The sequence below is a fragment of the Mustela nigripes genome, chromosome X, assembly GCF_022355385.1.
Source record: "Mustela nigripes isolate SB6536 chromosome X, MUSNIG.SB6536, whole genome shotgun sequence".
Classification (NCBI taxonomy): Eukaryota; Metazoa; Chordata; class Mammalia; order Carnivora; family Mustelidae; genus Mustela; species Mustela nigripes.
In genome coordinates, this window is record NC_081575.1 from 25446152 (window position 1) to 25459642 (window position 13491).

At 37.6% G+C, this 13491-nt stretch overlaps 1 protein-coding gene across 3 annotated transcripts in view; it reads left to right on the forward strand.

The window, feature by feature from the left end:
• Nucleotides 1-13491, forward strand: part of TENM1 (teneurin transmembrane protein 1) — an 805114-nt gene that overhangs the window by 242960 nt on the left and 548663 nt on the right. For all 3 annotated transcript variants that reach the window (XM_059385607.1, XM_059385606.1, XM_059385608.1), the window contains exon 3: nt 491-771. In XM_059385607.1, the coding sequence (XP_059241590.1) occupies nt 555-771 (217 nt within the window). In that variant the 5' untranslated portion in view covers nt 491-554. The remainder of the gene's footprint in view (nt 1-490; nt 772-13491) is intronic.

The window sequence follows — 13491 nt, forward strand, 5'->3', positions numbered from 1 at the left end:
AGGCTGGCAGGTTTTTTGCTTTGTTTTGTTTTTTGGTTTTTTTTTTTGTTTTTTTTTTTTCTGAATGTCCTTCTCTTACCAGTTTTCAATTCAAATGTGGGATCTGCTAGGTTAGTATTTGTACTCCTGGCCACTTTCAAATCTTAGAATTTTTTTTAATCTAACCACTGACATTATCATTAAGAACACGCACACACCTTAGAAAATGTTGTCCTTTATTTGCATTCCAATACAAATAATTTTGAAGGTTGTCTCTCTTCTACCTCAAGTATTTTCTGATGCTGCAACCTCCAGTTTAATCCTAAATGCTTGCCAATGTGTGTATGTAACACAGAGTGTTATTATTGCCTCAGGCTAGCTTCATGTCATCTAGTTTGTCTTTTGCTTCACTCCTTTGATAGTATTATCAGAACCAATTGTGAATCTGCCAGATGCATTTCCTCTCAAAAGGACAAATCTAAGAAGGCTTGTGTTTTTCCCTCTCTTCCAGGACTGCTTACATTAAAGGAGTTCCTCTTCCTTCATTTCATGAAATTGAGCTTGCTTAATCAGACATGGAGCAAACAGACTGCAAACCCTACCAGCCTCTCTCAAAAGTCAAACATGAAATGGATCTAGCTTATACCAGTTCTTCTGATGAAAGTGAAGATGGACGAAAACCAAGACAGTCGTACAACTCCAGAGAAACTCTGCATGAGTATAACCAAGAGCTGAGGATGAATTACAATAGCCAGAGCAGGAAGAGGAAAGAAGTGGAGAAATCTACTCAAGGTATGTTTTTACTGGATTTTTAGAACTAATAGTATTCCTCAGTAGGGAATGCTTGTGTGTATAAACTTATGTTTCAAAAACAAATTTGCTGATGTTAACTGGTTAATAATGCTCACTGCTTACATATGCTTAGTGAATCTGTTCATATGCCAGTCCAGCCAAGGTTGTAGGTTACATGTGCTTTTTATGGATTATGCATGAATTTAGATGCAACAATCCTCTTATCAGAGCATAAAAAAGTTGCCTAATCCTACAAATAGCCATTTACAGACTGAAGGATAAATAATTTATAGTAAGATGAAAAATAAACAGCTAAGTGCTTTTCAAGCCATTGCCTATATGGGACAAAAGTCTCAATAAATATTTGGCTTCTAAAAGAGCTTTAGAAAGGTTAGTGGAGACCACCAAAGGCCTGGAAAGTCTGTCATCAAAATGTGGACACTTTGTGCAACACAGTCCTAAGGGAAAACACGAATTTGTTGGAACCCTTCCTACCATGGCCACTATGTAGAGCAGATCCTTTGGACAACTTTGGTTTCTCAGTTAGGAATTGAGAAGACAGTTTTTAATAAATAGAAAACCCGTAGATAGAAATATGATTGCCATATTCTTTTTGATTGATAGTTAAGCAGTGGTAGATGCTCTTAACTACACAAAAGAAAAGACACTGACCAGTAAAGGTTAATATATATTTTTTAAAGAATACATCAGTGCTGAAATGAAAAAAAATAAGATTTGATGATTTAGATCAGTGGTTCTAAACTTAGGGACCCTGGAGCAGCAACAGCAGCATCACACGTAGGACTTGCTAGTGATGCAAATTCTCAGACTCCACTGCAAACCTACTGAGTCAGAAACCCTGAGGGGGAAACCCAGCAATCTATGGTTTAACAAGCCCTCCAGGGGATTCTGATGGCAACTCAAGTTTGAGGACCACTGCTCCATCCCCCTTTTTTTTTTTTTTAAATTAGAGATTTTGTTTATTTACTTGACAGAGAGATAGGGAACACAAGCAGGGGGAGTGTGAGAAGGAGATGCAGGCTTCTTACTAAACAGGGAGCCCGATGCAGAGTATGCAGGCTCAATCCCAAGACCCTAGGATAATAACCTGAGCTTAAGGCACATGCTTAACGACTGAGTTACCTAGGAGCCCCTGCCCCATCCCTTTGACATCTCTTTTACTCAGAGAGCCTCAAAGATCACATCTAGTTGGATGACTTCCAAGTATTTATCTTCAGCTCCATTATTTTCCCCAAACTCTAGCCCTACATTTTCAGTTATCTGCTAGGCATTATCAAATGAATGGACACCTCCATTGGCAGCTCTAAATTAATATATCTAAAATGGCAGCAGTCATCTTAACATCTCTAATTGCATCCCTTTTCTTTCCATCACAGCATTTGTTAATGATGCTCCCATTCTCCCCAGCCATCTATGTATACTTTCTGTACCTAATCAACTGCCTCTTCCAGCAGATTTAATTTCTACTTGTCTCAAATCCATCTTCTTTCCATTAGCATTATCACTGCTCTCATTTTCTTTTACCTAAACTCTTTTTTTTTCCTAACTGATCTCCTTGGACCTTACCTCATCCCTTCAGTCTTTTTGCCATGCCATCACCTTTCTGTTGGAATGCCCTTCTCCACCATCTCCCTTTCTCCATATTCAACCATCTTCAAGGCCTAGTTTCCCAGCAACTTTGCCACAGAGCCTTTGTTGCACTGTCATCCTCTTTGTGCCCATTTCTGATTTTTATTATTTTTGTTATACTTGTCTAGAATGTACACTCAGTGAAGATGCAGATCATGATTTATTTACTGATTTCTATTTTTCTATAATACTTTGCATATAATCTGTGCTCTATAATTTTTAATTCAAGGAATAAGTTGTTATCAACCAAAACACAAGTACTTACCATACATTGAAACCTGCTTTTTAAATACTGACATTGACGCAGGTTATTTTTTTTTAAAGAGTAATCCATGCTGAGATGAAAAAAAATTCATTTGATTATCTAGATCAGCGGTTGTCAAAATGTGAGGCCTAGACCAGCAGCAACAGCATCACCCATGAACTTTTTAGAAGGGCAAATTCTCAGCCATTGCCCTGGACCATGTAAAATGCAGTTATTATAAATGAAAACTATTGTACTCTAATTAGTATTAGAATCTTACATTAGAGGAATTTTAAATTGAGTCAAAGATTTTATATATTCATACTAACATTAAATATAGCTTAAATGTTTATGATATTAGCTATATTACACATTTTTAGCTCTTATCATAATTAATAAAAGTTTCATATTTGTCTTTTCAAGTAATTCATTTTAATCTTTCCTATTTGTTCTGCTAATGACTGTAAATTTGTTATAAAATATTTTTATTCTTCTATTTTTTGGCTCTTTTATGCCTTAACAAATGGACAGTTCCCATTAAAATATTTTTCTATAAGTTTGTTATTACAGAATATGAACTTGCAATTGTGAGTTATGGGTTATGGGAATGAAGTGTAGAGTGCTTGACCTCATATGTTGTGAGTTTAAATAAGAATTCACGTCTAGTGGCAGTTTGTTCTAAAAATATAAGCAATTTTGTACTGGGTCAGTGTAAAGAGCCTCTAGCCAGCCTCATATTTTGTCTCTGCATTGTGATCAAAATAAATTTTGAGAAGACGAAAGTTTGTTTTCTATGATGCCATCCTAACTTTTTTTCAGTGACCTATTAGTATTCAATAAGCTTTTACTTAGTACTTGGGATGTGTCAGACCTTGAGTCAGTGCTAGGGTTGGAGATGACTCCAGTAGTTTCTGCTTGCAGGAAACCATACACTATAATGTGGTGGAGAAAATAGATATCAAACAAATCACTGCAATTGAATGTAGTAAGTACTTTTATAAATAAAGTGATATGGAAATACACAGGGAATTGGGGTCCATAGAAATGTAATATTTGATCTAGGTCTTAAAATTTGAATACGATCTTACTTGGAAAAGGATATTCCAAGAGGGTAGATCAGCAGGTGCCGAAGAATAAAGCTGTGAAAAGGCCTGGGATGGTGAAAATCTCAGTGTGGTTAAGAGTAAGGTATACTGGAGCTAGATCAAAAAAGGTATTGCATGCCCAATTTAGGAGTTCTTTTTTTCCCTTGATGTATTAAAAACCACAGCTTTTAAGTGATGGAGAATTTCATGTTGAGTATGATTTTTAGGATGAGAAGTGTAGGAGAGAATTATGGATATATAAGTAGCAGTATAACAGATTGATTGCAGGTGGGAAAAATTGGATGCAGAGAGGCAGTCTATGAAGCTACTGAATTAGCCCAGGCTAAGAATGGTAATGACGGTATAAACTCTGGCTATCTCAGAAGAGGTAAAGAAACATAGTACAGAGATGTCAGTGTGGAGGAATTGATAGGAGTTGGTAAGCGATTAGTTGTTGAGGTTGAAAGAGATAACAGAGGAAAGGACACCTCGATTTCAAGTTTGGGACACTGGGAAGATGACGCTCCATTTACTAAGAGAAGGAAAATAGGAAGGAGGGTAGGTTTAGAAGGGAAAAGAATGAATTTCTTTCTGGACGTGTTTATGTGTAAGATGCTTGGGTGACATCCCAGTTGATTTTCCTATCAGGCACTTGGAAATGCATGTCTAGAATTCAGGAACAATCTGGACTGTTGATATAAGTAGATTTGAGTTCTTTAGTATCTTACAGTAGGAAATGCCTGGGGTGGATGATATCACCCAGGGAGAATGTGCAGAGTGAGACTAGAAAAAGACCAAGGACAAAAACCTGAATCTATCATCCGTGAACTTACATAAATACATTTTCAACCTATTTAAATTTTTAGCTAGCACTATCCTTTGGTGCACTGACTTATATATACTCAAGTATAAAGATCCAGGAGGTAAAAGTCCAGAAACTTGGGATATTATCAGTCACTGACTCGCTGATCTTTACAGATATCTAAGGGGAAAATAAGGTTTTTTAGGTGGGGGGAAATGAATTATTTCTCATTAGGCAAAACCGTGAACCCAATTATCATCTTCTTTGTTGAGGTCTGAAATCTACTTTGTTGTCTTATTCCATATATTACTACCCATGAGCAAAAGAAAATATTAATAACTTTCACATATTTATGTGGTGGTAGTACTTTGTATTAACCTAGAATTGTCATTATCTTTGAGGAATAAAATTCTCAGAAAATTGTTAAGTCAGGAAGGAAGAAAGCAAATATAATCGGGCACCTAGCATAGTGGCAGACACTCTGCTAGATGCCTTTCAGGCTTATGGGCTATGCTGCCTTAAGCAAGTTACTTCGGCTCTCTGAGCCTGTTTTTCATCTGCAGAATTGACTTCATTATCATCATTAACAACACCATAATCACAGTGTTAAGAATAAAAATAATAATAAAAATAAATCTTGACAAGTACCTACTCTGTTTCAGGACTCTGCTAGGTACTCTACATTCGCTCCTTAAACACCTTATGAAATATGACTTATTATCTCCAGTTTACAGATAAGGTAACTGAGGCTGAGTGAGAAATAACAGGTCAATTTCTGCAGCTAAAAACTGGTAAGAGTTGGGCTGGAAGTCAAGTCTATGGCTCTGAAGTTCCCATCACTCACTACACTATATTCCTTCCATACCTACCTCATGAGGATATGATAAGTATCAATTATGATTGTAAGTGTGAAAATGGTTAGGAACTCCACAAACATTAATTTCCCTTCACTTCCTTCCCTGACAACCTTGCCAGCCTCTTTTTGTTTCAGTCACTAAGGGTTTACAAAGAGGTTTAACAAGACTTTTTATTCTGTTGATCTTAAGAAAAGGGCAGATGATGTGCTAATTTATTAAAGATTTTATTTATTTGTTTATTTGACAGACAGAGATCACAAGTAGGCATAGAGGCAGACAGAGAGAGAGAGATAGGGGGCAGCAGGCTCCCGACTGACCAGAGAGAGCCTGATGCGGGGCTGGATCCCAGAACCCTGGGATCATGACCTGAGCCGGAGGCAGAGCCTTTAACCCATTGAGGCACCCAGGTGCCCCGTGCTATCTAATTTATAATGAGATATTCCCGAGTCTGTTTGTTTGTTTCACTTTGTAGGGAAGTGGTTGTGCCATCTAATTCAAGATTTATTTGGAGGAAATATTAATAAGAGGAAATCCTTAATCCCATCTGAAAATATCTTTAAATTCCTATTTTTGTTTGTCAAGAAAGCAGCACCCACTGCCCCAGGTACACACAAAGTACTGGATTCTAAAACTGATTTTCCTATCTCCAAAAGCTTTCGAATTAAGGGATGGACACTAATCTAATATTATTCACAATTCTTTACTGATGGGTTAGATGAGCCCTAGGCAAACTTATTTTATGTGCTTTTCGGCAGGTCTAATAGCCAAGGTAGATTTCCCAGAGGCGCAGAGGCTAGCGGTTTTTCCGAAGCAGACTCACTTCCATGGGAGACATCAATTAACTAAAAAAATTAGTATAAGCCAAATGAAAATATCAATATATGAATGTATGAGCCAAAGATAATAATTTTAGTTATGAGAAGTGCCCTATAATTTTATAATAAGATTCATTTTGAATGTAGCCATTTTATGGATCAGTAATTATGAATGTGAAAGAGGTATAGTGAGGACCTGTTACAGATCCCACAAAATCACAGACTCTTGAGATACTACATCTGACACAAACATTTTCTCTTTGCCTTCTTGCTCTTTTGTGGCTTCTTTTTCTCCTGATGTGGTTTTTGTTTGGTTGGTTGGTTTCCTCTGTCTTACAACCCAAGCTTAAATCTCACATTATCGCCATCTGGTGGAAGAAATTTAGAACTGTTGATTTGTATTTACCAAGATTACATGGAAGCAAACGTTGGCATCCATGCATCCGTAAATCCATCCGTCCATCTGTCCATCTGTCCATTTTTTTTTTCATTTACTCATCAAGCTTTCATTTAGTGTCAGCTGTGTTTCAGGTACTTTGCTAGATGGATGAAGTTAATCTTCAAGTAAATGGACACAAGTGACTATTATTTCTCCACTCCTTGCCCCAGGCAATATTCCGTAAGTGGAATATTGCCCCTTCATTCCACAGAAGCTGCTCAAATACCATTGCCACTGGTGCATTCAAGGAGCAAACAGAAGCCCAAATTTGAGAAGCACATTTTTAGATTCTTATTTCAAGCTCTTAGCAGTAGTATAAACTATTATTTGTTTAACATATAGACATTTTGGGTAACAGTTCCTATGAAAATCCTAAAAGAACTTTTAATCTTAGAATATGTATTTACATGTTAAAGATCACAGATGGTAGGTATAATAGAAGGTAGCAAGGCCTATAAAATGAAAATTTTACCAGCATTTGATAACCTCTAATGAATTCAGTGTTGTGAGCATATCGTACCTCTAGTTTTCACAAGTTTCTGGCATAAAAATCTGTGACTACCCAGAAAGGACCTAGACGCTGAAAGAAAACTATGTTATTTGGCAGTAACTCCACTTGGTTCATGTCTTTTAGTCAGTTTCATTTGTTCATAAAACTTACTTGATAAATATTTACTTACATATTATCTTAAAGTGTGATGAAATGTCAGTGGCACTTGGGCCACTGCTCCCTCTAACTTGCCCCTTGGCAGACGTCCCTGATCAAATCATGGCATTCTTTCTTGGTGAGCCCAACGGCAACCTCACACTTCCATCAAAACAGCATTCCATGCAAGCATTGTCAGTAGGTTGTCAACAGTAATTAAAATGAACCTCCTTGAGATGAAACCTGCTTTCTATCTGTGCTCTGCTTATCTGTGCCAAGTTTTGTGTTAAACTCTGAAGATAAATAGATGAATAAGAAACAGGTTTTGCCCTCAGAGAATGCAGAGTATGGTAGGAAGGCAAATATAAACCAGCAACAGTGGCACAAAGTGACTGATGTTATAATAGTGATATATGTAAAGTACCATGGGAGTCTAGAAGCTAGAACCACGTAATTGGCTTGGAGATGATAACAATGATTATAAGAGAAAAATCTAACATCTATTAACCACCAGGCACCAAGTAAGGCACTTTAGATGGATTATATTATGCAGTCAACCTAATAATGCTATAAGGTTGGGATCATTTTATCCCTGTTTGCAGAAGAGTATAGTGAAGCACAGAGATGCTAAATAACTTGCCTAATATTACAGAGGTAGTAAGTAACAGGAATGGGATTGGAACCCAGACAATCCGACATTAGAGCCCACTGCCATAACTACCACATAGAGATAGACAGCTCAAAATTCAGATCTCAAGTTCGAGGAAATGATGTTACTCTGTGTGTGTGTGTGTGTCTGTGTGTGGTGTGTTTGGAGTCATCTATAAATAGATGGTTCCAGAAGCAGTGGGAGTGGAAGAGATAATCTAGGGAGAATACGTACAGTTCAAAATAAAGAGAGCCAAATATGATACCCTGAGGTACAATTGCACTTAAAATAATGGGCAGAAGAAAAGAGGTGGTCTAGAGATATCAGAGAAAGACCAAAAGGAAAGGGTATCACTTAAGCCAAGGGAGGGGACTTTCTAGCAAAAGATGTGACTAATATCGTCAGACTCTTCAGAATCAACAAGAAGAATGAAAGTTGATAAAAGTCAGTAAAACAGGCAGTTTAGAAGGTCATTGCTGACATTAGACCAGAGATCCTCCACCTTGGCTGGCATTAAAATCACCTGGGGAGTTTTATGAATCCCAGAGCTAAGACTGGTCCTTAGATGAATTAAACCACAATATCCACAGGTGAGACCTAGGCATTTAAAAGAATTCCTCAGGAGATTGCAGTGTGCATCCAAGACAGGGATTCACATCCTTGGAGCAAACAATTTCAGTAATCTTAGAGAAAGATCCCCGATCATAAGGATTTGAGGAGTGAAGCAATTGAATGTGATGACAGGAATAAGGCTCTATTGGAGAATGTTTTAGGATCTCAGGTGGAGGGAAAGGTTTTGAAATGGTTTGGTGCCTCCTCTGAGATAGGAAATAAGTTCTGAAGTGGAGTGGCAAAAGTTGAAGTTCATTTTGTAATGATCTCAATTGTCTTGGATAGAGACAAGGTTATCTGATGAGAGTGTGGATTGAGTCGGGAGTTTCAGATGAGTGACAAGAGAGGTTCTTGACAAATACATCTGGAGGTCAGGAGAGTTGAGAGAGAAGATGGAGATGTGAAGATCGTAATGGCAATAAATATTATTGACAACTCTGTGTCAAACATTCTGCTGAGTGGGCTCACATATAGTTTTTATTTAGTCCTTATCATAACTCTTTGATGTAGAGATAATCATCGTGACCCTTCAATTATAGTAAATAGATGTAAAATATAAATCCATGAATTTTTTCAGACTAAAGCCTATATTCTTTTCCCAACACTGTTAGGTTTGGCTCTAGTTGGTGATGTCCACACTGTGCAATGAATAGTCATTCTTATTTGGGAAAATGGTTCCCAAACAGTATTGAGGGTCAAACTAAAGCTGAAAAGTCTGTACTTTTGGGGTGCCACTCTGTGACAGATTTAAGGGAGCTAGGATGCATAGCTGATGAGTTGAAGCTTCTTCTAAGGACAAGCAAAATCCAGACTCTCCTCTGTATGTTACCAGTGATCTTTCTGAAACACAAATCAGATCATACCATTCTTCGGAATATCCTGTAGTGTCTCCCAGTGCTCAGAGTAATGGTTTTTCACAGCAAGGGGTACAGGAGGAGAAACCACTAAATGCTTTAAGAATCTGATCAAAGCTCTGAATCTTCTGTTCAGAAGGAAATGCACATATATACAATATCTGCCATGCATTTCAAGGGGCTCAGGAAGCCCTTGAAGTCTTGCATCCATAGATCATGGGTTAGGATTCTCTGCTAAGGGAATTTGATTTGTACTTAGTTAATGCAACTTAAATCTTCCAAGATTTAGCACTAAAAGGAGCTACAAGGAGAAGCCGTTGGGGGTGGGAGCCAGCCAAGTAGTAAACTCAGCCCCTGAATTTCACCTTCCCTTGGCATTATGTCACCTTGATTTACTACTGTCATCATTAACCAGGAAGGTTTCCACCCACTGCTAAATCCACAGATGGTCTGGATTATGTTTCTAACAAGGGAGGCTATCGTTCCTTATATTGACATTTATACAACACACCCTGACACACAAATGATATTTTTAAGTTATGCTGATGTGTGCAGAGATACATATCATTCAGGTAAGTTATGAACACGATTTTGGAGAAGGGAAGGGAGCCAGAAAGGTGGAAAAATGGAGGAAGGGTATTCACAGTGATGAGTATAGAGCGTGCACCTGCAAACATCCTCCTGAACGCCATCATCTCTGTAAAACTCCCCTTTTTATCTTTATCAGATAGCTCCGAGTATTAGGTAACCCTAGTCCTGTACAATTCACCACTTCCTAAATACCAATTCATTGTCAAATGAGTAGTATTCACCTAGTAGAACTAAATTTGATGGAAAAACTTCTTTCTATAGATTCTTAAACTAATTTTATGAAACAGCACAGGGTTACCATTAATTACATATATATTACATGGGTGCAATTTTACCTTTGATCATCTCTCTTGCTGTTGAACATTCTTTATCCAGGCATAGGCAGGTCAGTTTCTCAATTCTTTTGCTTGCTACTTCTGAGCCGATGTGGCCTTTTGCTCTCAGTCTGAAAATATCTGTTGCCTCTGCAAATCCATTTCTCTTCTGCTGTCTGTCCCTGAGCCCACTTTGCCTAATACTGAGTTTAACCCTCTAATGTTTCTTCTTACATCTCTGTTAAGGCCTACACTACAGTAGGGAGAATGATAATGGTGTTCTCTTCTTAAACAACTCTTTACTCAGTGGAATTGTGTACTTTCCTTTGAGGATCTGCATAATTTCAGAACGAAAGGACTGGCTCCCTGTTGAGGTGTCACATAGATGACCAGGCCCTGGGAAACAAAGCCACTGTCCTCTTTCAGGTACATAATTTGGTTCCTCTCTGTGAATTGCTTCAGCTCCAGGGGCAGGATCAAAGGGGATAGATAGCCCTGGGATTGTGGCAATGGGGGACCAAAAAAAGCTTTGTTCTTTTCCTTTTAACTCTTGGCGGCCCATTTATCATATGGTTAACACAAAGGCCAGGCAAGGGTAAGTCAGATAATTTGAATGACAAACAAGAGAGGTGAGGTGGCTGAGACCCAGAGACTATTGAAGATTCGTTCAATAGATAACAGGGAAACTGAGGCATCTTGGAGGGTTTCAGTTCAGAGAGTTGATTGAGACTATGTCGGCGTTACATGCTGATTCTCTTTGATTACAAAGATTTGAGCAAGATTCATAATTGGCATTTCAAGATGTAGCTTTTTATTCATGTGAACAGTCAAAAGCAGCTTTAAATATCTGCAGAGGCATGACGCTGAGGTATGCCAGCATGTCCTGTCAGGAAACCGTCCTGTCAGAAAACTGTTATTCTGTTTTTTTGGTCATCTGTGAGGCAGAACTAGCTCCATATACAAATAAGTTCTATTTATTTTCAGAACTCTTTTCTTTCTCATTATAATTCTGAAAAGGTCTAGAGGTGACAGAAGATAAATCTTGAATCCCCTGGAACCTTGGAAATATTCTCATTTGAAGCCTTTATATGAAAAGCTGAGGATTCTGCTGCCCTGTCAGTCTAAACTGAACCATATGCAGTGCTATTTTTGGTGCCAGTCATTCCCGTAACACATGAAGTAGTTAATTTTATTACTCTCAAGTCTTTGTCTGTTTGAGCAAATGACCCTTTGTGTCTTTTATGTCATGTAAGAAAGCAGTTAGAAATGAGCTCAAAGGCAAGAAAAAATTAAAAAGGACACGCCCAAACCTTTCATAGAATTTAAAGGTTTGAGTTAAGATTCATTTCTCTAGCTTCAGCTGAGACATTTACAAGGCTTCACCAGTAAAGTCCAATTATGTCTCCTCATTAATGGTTCAAGCCCAGAGTTTCAAGAACACTTTAAAAAAATTATCACATTGATGTACAACCAGGCTAAATGCTAACGTGTCTTAAACTAATCAATAAATAAGTCCCAAATCACCTTCACTAATTGGAAGAAAAGCAATCTGTGGTTTTGAAAAATGAGAGAGTCATAAGAAATGGAGAATTATATTGTATGTTTCATATGTATACGTATACATGTATATGTCATATATTTGGTGATGGTCATAGTTTATATATAATAAATAATTTTTCATTTTATATTTATAGGTCTAACTTACAAATAATTACATATGATTTAAAGAAACAATGAGGTGGATCAATATCCAATGTAATCGCTCTCTTGTTTTCTATGAATTGCATTTTCTTAAGCAAGACATAGATGTATATAATAGAGAGGCAAGACAGAAAAGAAGCTATATGGAGCAGCATCTAAAATTCATACACGGACACTTATGTCTCCTCTTTTATAGCTTCTCACCCCAAATGCTTGAAGCCCCATGTATGCTCGCAAGTGTTAGTGGCTGGCAAGCTCTGTGTTTCTCAGTTGCTTCTCTCAGACTACCTCTTGCATAGATAGCAATAAAGCTGATTTCTGAAGCATCCTCAGTGTAACACACAGCCAGGGCCAACGGTCAGCATGGCTTTGCAGTCTGCACTATGATTAGCAGGGCCGATTTGTCTGGTCTATGGACCATGGTACCTCTCTGATCAATTTGACTTAAAAATGCAGTCAGGCTGGCTGTGCCATCTTTCTGCCATCACGCTTTGGCAATTAACTTGAGAGCCTGGAACAATATTTGGCACATAATAGGTGTTCAGTGAATATTTATTGAACAAGTGAATTTACTAAATGTGTAGCACTTAGCATTCTCTTCAGTTACATTAAATTTGTAAAAGGCTCAAATTTGAATACTGGCCACCTTGATTGCTGTGTATCTTTTTTACTTTTCGGGGAAACGTATTTGATAGTTTTAGCATATAATGTTTTGTCTGAGTGGTTTATAGTCCTTGCCATACCGTAAAAAACTAGCTGAGATAAAATGGTTATGCAGTTGAAGTGTAAGTTCAAAACCTTCTGCAGTTAACAACAATTAGCCCAAAATCCGTTGACAGAAGGCTTTCTAAAATGTATGAGTCCCCCCTTTTTTTCTCCATGCCGTGGTTTGTAGAGTTGAATTTAGATGTGGAATTAAACGGTTTAAGACTTCATGTGTATGTAGGAGGATATTATTCTGATCAGTTACTTCGACTGTGATTGTACTAGACTTTAGATATTGAAGCCATTGAATAGGGGCCTCAGTGTACAAATAAAAAACCTGAAAGCTTGGAGATGGCTTTGTATTGTTGATATTTGTCTCATTCTTTTCAGTGCCAACTGCCAGTGGTGAGGGGAAAGGGAGGTACTTGAACTAAATGAGTCTCCCTATTATTTAGATTTATATTAATTATGGTTATATTGTTCTAATATGATGACCTAAAATGTATATTTGTAAAAAATGTGTATTTGCAACTCTTACTGGCACATATGTACATATTATGGGATTGAGATTTACATTTTAATATAAAGTTTGGAGCTTATGTCATTAGAATTCTGCCTTCATAAGAACACTGTGAAGGGCTGTCCTCCTGGGATTTGTAATCTTACATGACATCCAGATTCAGCTAGAGCGCCATCAGAAAGTTACCTTTGCAACAAACTAGACTGACTCTCATAAATCATTCTCTTGGTAAAACA